The 8261-nt window shown below is 41.9% G+C and overlaps 1 protein-coding gene across 1 annotated transcript in view; it reads left to right on the forward strand.

Moving 5' to 3' along the window:
• Positions 1 to 5683, forward strand: part of LOC311148158 (rho guanine nucleotide exchange factor 25-like) — a gene marked incomplete at its 5' end in the record, with an annotated part of 103341 nt that extends 97658 nt beyond the window's left edge. The window contains 2 exons of the mRNA XM_084185048.1: positions 339 to 467; positions 4531 to 5683. Of these exons, the coding sequence (XP_084041174.1) occupies positions 339 to 467; positions 4531 to 4662 (261 nt within the window). The 3' untranslated portion in view covers positions 4663 to 5683. The remainder of the gene's footprint in view (positions 1 to 338; positions 468 to 4530) is intronic.
• Between the last annotated feature and the right edge of the window lie 2578 nt (positions 5684 to 8261).

Here is an 8261-nt window from a genome sequence, read left to right on the forward strand (position 1 = left end):
ACACTACAGACTACATTACATAGACCACAACATTCACACTACAGACTACATTACATAGACCACAACATCCACACTACAGACTACATTACATAGACCACAACATTCACACTACAGACTACATTACATAGACCACAACATTCACACTACAGACTATATCACATAGACCACAACATCCACACTACAGACTACATGTCATCCTTTAATTAATATCCTAATCTGAAAATCTGAAATAATCTGAGATCTCATGCAACGATAAAGATTAACAATAATTTGTTTGCTCTCAGCTCTCAGTATGCGATGTTTAGATGTGTTGTGTTGTGTTGTGTGTGTGTTCGCAGTCTCCTCTGGTCAGTAGGAACTCCCAGGCAACAGTCTGTCAGTCTCACATCCAGCTAGCCTTCACCGACCAGTCTGGCCAGACCCCCCTGCAGTGCCAAGCTGTTTCCAATGGGCTGTACAGCACACAGGTATACGCACATACACACACACACACACACACATGCAAGCGCACAGATGCACGTGCACACACACACATGTGTACACGCACAGACTAGGGTTGAATGGCGGGAACCCGGTTACCGAGATTTACCGGGATTTACCGCCTAAAATCACTCCCTTTTCCCAGGATAAGAAACCAGTAAATTAGAAAAAATTATTTATATGAACAGCATTGGGTGAAATGGAACTGCTAAATTATATGCAATGTTTAAATCTGTCTTCTCTATGGCCTCTGCATGATGAATCAATGCTCAGGGTGGGGACAGACAGCCTATCTCAGTATGGAGCGCAGTTCACAATGCATATTGACCTATCATCTCATCATGGTAACTGTTGTACTTGTGACAGGTAGGCCTGTATTTGTTGCAGCATAGTCTATCGCTATAGTAATATAAAGACCGAATGCAGGTCTAATTTACCCATCTCCATCTGCCTATTAATATCGTTGCTTTAAATCAGTGCACGAGCGAGCACTCTCTCGCAGTCTTTCTCTCTCCACCAACTCCATTCAAATTGCATCCAAAATAGATAATCCTGTTCTAGATTGATATATAGCCCTATATATAGATGACCTAGCCTACCTCTTTCAGGTAATACATTAAATGTAGTAGTAGCCTTATATTTAGCTAATTAATTATGGGTTATGCATAATAGCTTCTAACTTATAGCCTCTGTCTCTTGCGCAATGCGCACACACCTGTGCTCCGCTGGCCTCTCTCCTTAAAAAACACTCCTTAGCTCTCGGAGTCCCATGCAGGAAAAGCTAGACTGTAATTTTTGGGGGTTCATTTCTTATACCAATAGATTATTAGAAGAGGGACGCACGCTCTTGTTTGCTGAATGTTCAATAAAGCAGCCAACAGAAGTTAGAACTCATGGGTAGTTTGAAAGAAGAGCGAACACACGATGGTGGTAGGCTATAGCAGTTACTTATTCAGACCCATAACCATTCAATCTTCGTGAAGAGAAGTGAAAGCCTTCTGCATCTAATTCTAGTCTGATATTATTCAAGGTTGTCATTAGAATGACAAAGATAAGGACAACAAAACATATTTAATTTAACTGTTGAAAGCGAGGAAGGAATGAAGCAACAATATAGAGAGAAAGAGGAGGTAGGCTAATAACATTAGGGGAAATATTATGAAAGGTATATATGCATCAACCTACTTATTATACATATAGGCCCTATTATATTTCAAAATGTAAATCAAATTCGCTAGCCTATACTTGTAACTTTGTAGGCCGCATGTGCTGCACCAGAATCGCATGTTCTCTCCCTGCTTTATCATGGTTTGAACGATGTGAGTAATTCCAGTCCATATAATACAATACAGTACAGTAATACAGTTCACACTCAAAAAGATTAGCCTACTGGAGCTAGTTTCATTTATTTATCCAAGAGAGCATCGCTAGACCTATATATATATATACACTGCTCAAAAAAATAAAGGGAACACTAAAATAACATGAATGAATGAAATAATGAACCTGCTTTCATCTGTGAAGAGCACAGGGCGCCAGTGGCGAATTTGCCAATCTTGGTGTTCTCTGGCAAATGCCAAACGTCCTGCACGGTGTTGGGCTGTAAGCACAACCCCCACCTGTGGACGTCGGGCCCTTATACCACCCTCATGTAGTCTGTTTCTGACCGTTTGAGCAGACACATGCACATTTGTGGCCTGCTGGAGGTCATTTTGCAGGGCTCCTCCTGCTCCTCCTTGCACAAAGGCGGAGGTAGCAGTCCTGCTGCTGGGTTGTTGCCCTCCTACGGCCTCCTCCACGTCTCCTGATGTACTGGCCTGTCTCCTGGTAGCGCCTCCATGCTCTGGACACTACGCTGACAGACACAGCAAACCTTCTTGCCACAGCTCGTATTGATGTGCCATGCTGGAAGAGCTGCACTACCTGAGACACTTGTGTGGGTTGTAGACTCCGTCTCATGCTACCACTAGAGTGAAAGCACTGCCAGCATTCAAAAGTGACCAAAACATCAGCCAGGAAGCATAGGAACTGAGAAGTGGTCTGTGGTCACCACCTGCAAAACCAGTCCTTTATTGGGGGTGTCTTGCTAATTGCCTATAATTTCCACCTGTTGTCTATTCCATTTGCACAACAGCATGCTTCCTAAGTGGACAGTTTGATTTCACAGAAGTGTGATTGACTTGGAGTTACATTGTGTTGTTTAAGTGTTCCCTTTATTTTTTTGAGCAGTGTATATATATGGGCTTTTCTGTTTTTCTGTCATGCATAATGTGCAGTAGCCTATATCATATATATATTGGATAACGGCACAATCATTTGGGCTTTTTTGGGCTTGGCCTCATTAAATGTCTTTAACGTAGGGCTCATTAAATGTCTTTAACGTAGGGCTCATAAAATGTCTTTAATGTAGGGCTCATTAAATGTCTTTAATGTAGGGCTCATTAAATGTCTTTAACGTAGGGCTCATAAAATGTCTTTAATGTAGGGCTCATTAAATGTCTTTAACGTAGGGCTCATTAAATGTCTTTAACGTAGGGCTCATTAAATGTCTTTAACGTAGGGCTCATTAAATGTCTTTAACGTAGGGCTCATAAAATGTCTTTAATGTATGGCCCATCAGGCTCAGGTAGCATCAGGCTTGAATTTTCGATCAAAACTCTAATCAAATCCAGACACAGGCCTATTTATATGCTTTATAATGCTTTTGAATGACACTTCCGGTTTTGGCGGGAAATACCAGGTTACCTGATTTATTCTCGGGATGGAACATTTGTAAAATACCAGGAAAATATTCAACCCTAGTACAGAGGCATGCACACACACACACAGCACGCACCATACACCCAGAGAAATACACAAATGCAAGGATACAAAACCAGAGGCCAGTTACTTTTCCTAGAACCTATTCCCCTGCTTCATTATGGGAAAGCATGCATGCTGAAATGTAATTATATATTTTACACATCAGTACATTTCTATCTGCTTTCTAGTTTTATTGTACGTATTATATCACCCATGGCAAGAACATTTATATAAATAATAAATAATGGTTCATTGTAGGAGGTATAATTATATAATTCTTATATGCTCATTTACGTTCATTAAAATATGAAAGGCTTCAGTAAATGCTAAGCATTTGTACAGGAATAGAGGAGCAATTCAAAGAGAAGGAATCTGCATCAAAATGAGAGGTAGGCTACTACTCCCCCTGTTGGCCAGAAACAGAAAACGGAATTATTCTTCAGAATGAAAGAGCATTGGGAATACTGTAGAGGAGTTTTGTCTGAAACAATATGAAGAACCACAAATTGGAGGGATTTTACATATAAAATAAGATTTGAAAAGTGGTAACCAACAGGTGTGTTGCTGTACACGAATTGCTCTATTTAGCCACAACTCATCATCATGATCATCATCCATCTCTCCTTTCAGACTGGGGAACAATAAAGCTAGCTAGCTAGGTATCCTGTTGTTGACCTCTGTTGAGTGTCTCAGACCAACCATAAACTACACAACCCTCTGTCTTCACTAATATAGACCATCTCTGCTTGTACTTAGTGAGTGGTGCCGACAGACTAACATTTGTTCTGACTAGCTGGTTTGCTGTTCTATGTATTTGCTCAGGCTGCATGGGGCCTATGGGTACATAACAAACAGGAAAGAGGCTGACCCAGAGAAGGAAGTCCGAAAGTCAAAGATGCCTATCAATGGCCTAATTGTTCTCTCTCTCTCTCAACACATTGTGTTGTTGTGACTGATATTGTTAACGGAAAAAACAAACCACAAATGGCTGTTGCTGATATAGTAGCTCACTTGCTAAGCATCTTCATTCTTTAACATTTCCCCTAAATTCCCCCTGAAAATATTTTCTGACATCTAGATTTCTACCCAGAGTTATTCACAATGGCTATAGTGAGGCATGTGTCTCTATTCGAGAAAATAAAAAAAAAACAGTGAATTAGTACTAGTTATTTAGGTTACATTTTATTCAATCTATCAACATTTCAAGTTATAAACATATTTTAATCCTCCTCTCCTCCTCTCCCCCAGCAGAGAGCAGGAGAGGGCTGCCGTGGCAGAGGGCTGCCTGCTGAGGCTGGACCTCCTCCTGTATCCATCCCTGGTCCCTCGGCAGGCCGGCGCTCCAGCAACCTGGCCCAGCTCAATGAAGATGACCTATGAACCGTGACCGCTAGGAGGAAAACTGGAAGGTCATGGACCTCCACAGCTAACACAAAGAGAAGCAGGAGGACCTCATCTAGGCCTAACGTCTGTTGATGCTATTGTAATGTTAGGGTCCTTTTGAAGATGGATGGATGACTCTCTGTATGGAGCAAGGACTGGATGGAGGCTGCTTTTTCAGACTGTTACAGGACGGTTCACTGGCATTCTTAGAAAAATACCCCAGGATTCTAATGGGCTGAAATTATAAAGTGTCATCAGATTTTTTTTTTTGCGACGTGAAGCGAGGTTGAAGACATGTGTAGCACCCAGCTGGATGATGCAATGGCTGAGTGTATGATTAAAACTCAATGGACATCAGGGTTTATAATGACTGATGACTTTGCTAGTTTTATTGTTAGAGAATTTCTATACAGTATCTATTGTACTGTCTATCTAAAGGCCAGGGGATTTGTTCACAGGAAAATTAAATGTCCATTCACGATTGGGGGGGGGTCACTGGAGAAGTGTGTGCATGCGTGTGTGCGTGCGTGTACGTAAAATGCATCTGTGTGTGTACGCATGTCTGTAAAATGTGTCTGTGTGTGTGCGTGTGTACAGGATAGGCCATGGAACTTTTTGCACAAACATGCAGATAAAAGCACTCCACCCTGAAGAGAATAGGACCGTGGATTTGAACGGCTCTTTTATTTCAACTCTCTCACACTGCTGGATTCTTCTAATCCTCCTTTATAAAGACAACTATTTGTATTTTCAGGCCATTGTCAAAACATTCAATCATTCCTCCACTAAAAGTAGCCTACAGTACACTATGTTGCTGTATGACAATGAGGAGAGGGGGGATGACAGCAAGATTAATACATTTGATCCGTATATATGTAGAATTTTGATTCATCTGTCATAGAAAATAGCTTTTTTGTGCTCCTGCCGCAGTGTTTCAAAAGGACGAGAATGAGAGAACTCCCATGTTCTCTTTTCTGTTTGACCGAAATGGGCTCTTGTTTGATCTGAATATTCAGTAATATAAAGGGGTGAGGGAGCCCCCTGGAGGCACTCTGCAGGCGAGGCATCACTCGGACTAAGTCTTTCCTCAGATTCAGATTCAGATTGATTCCTTGGTATGATCTCAATTGCATACTCCTCGTGTCTTCTCTCCTCATCTCCTTCTCAAAACTCATTGGAGGAGATGGTCAGAGGGAAGGGACCTCTGGCTTTCTCATCCAATGAGTTTTGAGAAGGAGATGAATAGAGAGGACACGAGGAGTATGCAATTACATTTACATTTTAGTCATTTAGCAGACGGTCTTATCCAGAGCGACTTACAGTTAGTGAGTGCATACAGTTTTTCATACTGGCCCCCCGTGGGAAAGGAGTCCTCAGCTCCCATCCTTTCGCTAAACATCAGAGGGAAAGGAGAGAATTATAAGAGATGGGGAGAGGAGGGGAGGAGAAGACACAAGGAATCGAGTGAAGACTATAAAGATGTGGCCAGAGAAATGGCCATGCCAATGCTTGGGGACGGATACCGACTGATATTTCAAATGTTTATTTTCTTGACGTCCTCTAGGTACGTCCTAGGAGACATGAAAGGGTTGTATTGAAATATGAAATAAGATGTTACACAGTCGTCTGTCAATTAAGTCCAATGATGATGTGCCACAGCTTCTGCTGTATTCATTCATCTCTGCTGACTTTTGTTACTGCACACTACTGCACACCATACTGCTCACACCGTACTGCTCACACCGTACTGCTCACGCCGTACTGCTCACGCCGTACTGCTCACGCCGTACTGCTCACGCCGTACTGCTCACGCCGTACTGCTCACGCCGTACTGCTCACGCCGTACTGCTCACACCGTACTGCTCACACCGTACTGCTCACACCGTACTGCTCACACCGTACTGCTCACACCGTACTGCTCACACCGTACTGCTCACACCGTACTGCTCACACCGTACTGCTCACACCATACTGCTCACACCATACTGCTCACACCATACTGCTCACACCATACTGCTCACACCATACTGCTGGCTGGGGCTTACATCTCTGGTTCTTAGATAAAGGATGACAGTTTAGAGACAGCTAACTACTTGGGTTATTGTGTCAGTGGATAAAAAGTTCTGCGTCCTCTGTCCAAAAACGGAAGCTTTTGAGACTTCAAATACTTCAGTTCGTATTGCCACAGTAATATTATTACCAACTGTTATGTTTAACACATCAAATCAAATACATGTAGTTGTGATTTTGTGTATTTCAATGCCCAACCTTTCATATTTTAATCAAAGCAAATTACTATACACAGAGACAATAAGAAAATAGTCTGATATCTAGCATGTCCGCTCTAGGTGAATTCCTCCCTATGACCAGTACAGGTCACTATAAGGCTTCCACATCCAGATAGCAGTCTGATAAGACCGCTGCATGAAAGATCAATGGCTTCGAGTTCCAATGGCCCCTCTAGCTTAATCGGTTTCAAATATCAGCCCTGAGGAGAGCCCTACCTTGACTGTTTGAATTCAGAACACCATCTCATACAAACCCAGAGTGCTCAATGACTACGGGGTGCCATCTGTAAAGTTAAACAGTGAAGACTGTTATATTTCGGTGGCAATTATTGATCTAGCATTTTGTGCATATTACTTCAATATGAAGGAACAACACTCCTGAAATGAAGATATACTAAAGAAAAGAGCAGGAATATGGGCTATAATGATGCCATATTTGACGGAATAGAATCTGTTGTATTATATTAAATAAAGTGTCTTTTTTAATTAAGAATTGTCTATTTTTCTGTAATTTCTGAAGGTATATCCCTCTAACATTGAGATGATCTGAATATACACTACCAGTCAAAAGTTTGGACACACCTACTCATTCAAGGGTTTTTCTTTATTTTTACTATTTTTTACATTGTAGAATAATAGTGAAGACATCAAAACTATGAAATAACACATATGGAATCATGTAGTAACCAAAAAAGTGTTAAACAAATCAAAATATATTTTATATTTGAGATTCTTCAAATAACCTCCCTTTGCCTTGATGACGGGGGGACCTAATGAATGACCTGCAGAGAGCTGGGACCAAAGTAACAAAGCCTACCATCAGTAACACACTACGCCGCCAGGGACTCAAATCCTGCAGTGCAAGACGTGTCCCCCTGCTTAAGCCAGTACATGTCCAGGCCCGTCTGAAGTTTGCTAGAGTGCATTTGGATGATCCAGAAGAGGATTGGGAGAATGTCATATGGTATGACGAAACCAAAATATAACTTTTTGGTAAAAACTCAACTCGTCGTGTTTGGAGGACAAAGAATGCTGAGTTGCATTCAAAGAACACCATACCTACTGTGAAGCATGGGGGTGGAAACAACATGATTTGGGGCTGTTTTTCTGCAAAGGGACCAGGACGACTGATCCGTGTAAAGGAAAGAATGAATGGGGCCATGTATCGTGAGATTTTGAGTGAAAACCTCCTTCCATCAGCAAGGGCATTGAAGATGAAACGTGGCTAGGTCTTTCAGCATGACAATGATCCCAAACACACCGCCCGGGCAACGAAGGAGTGGCTTCGTAAGAAGCATTTCAAGGTCC

Source organism: Coregonus lavaretus (assembly GCF_964263955.1).
Source record: "Coregonus lavaretus genome assembly, chromosome: 20".
Taxonomy (NCBI): Eukaryota; Metazoa; Chordata; class Actinopteri; order Salmoniformes; family Salmonidae; genus Coregonus; species Coregonus lavaretus.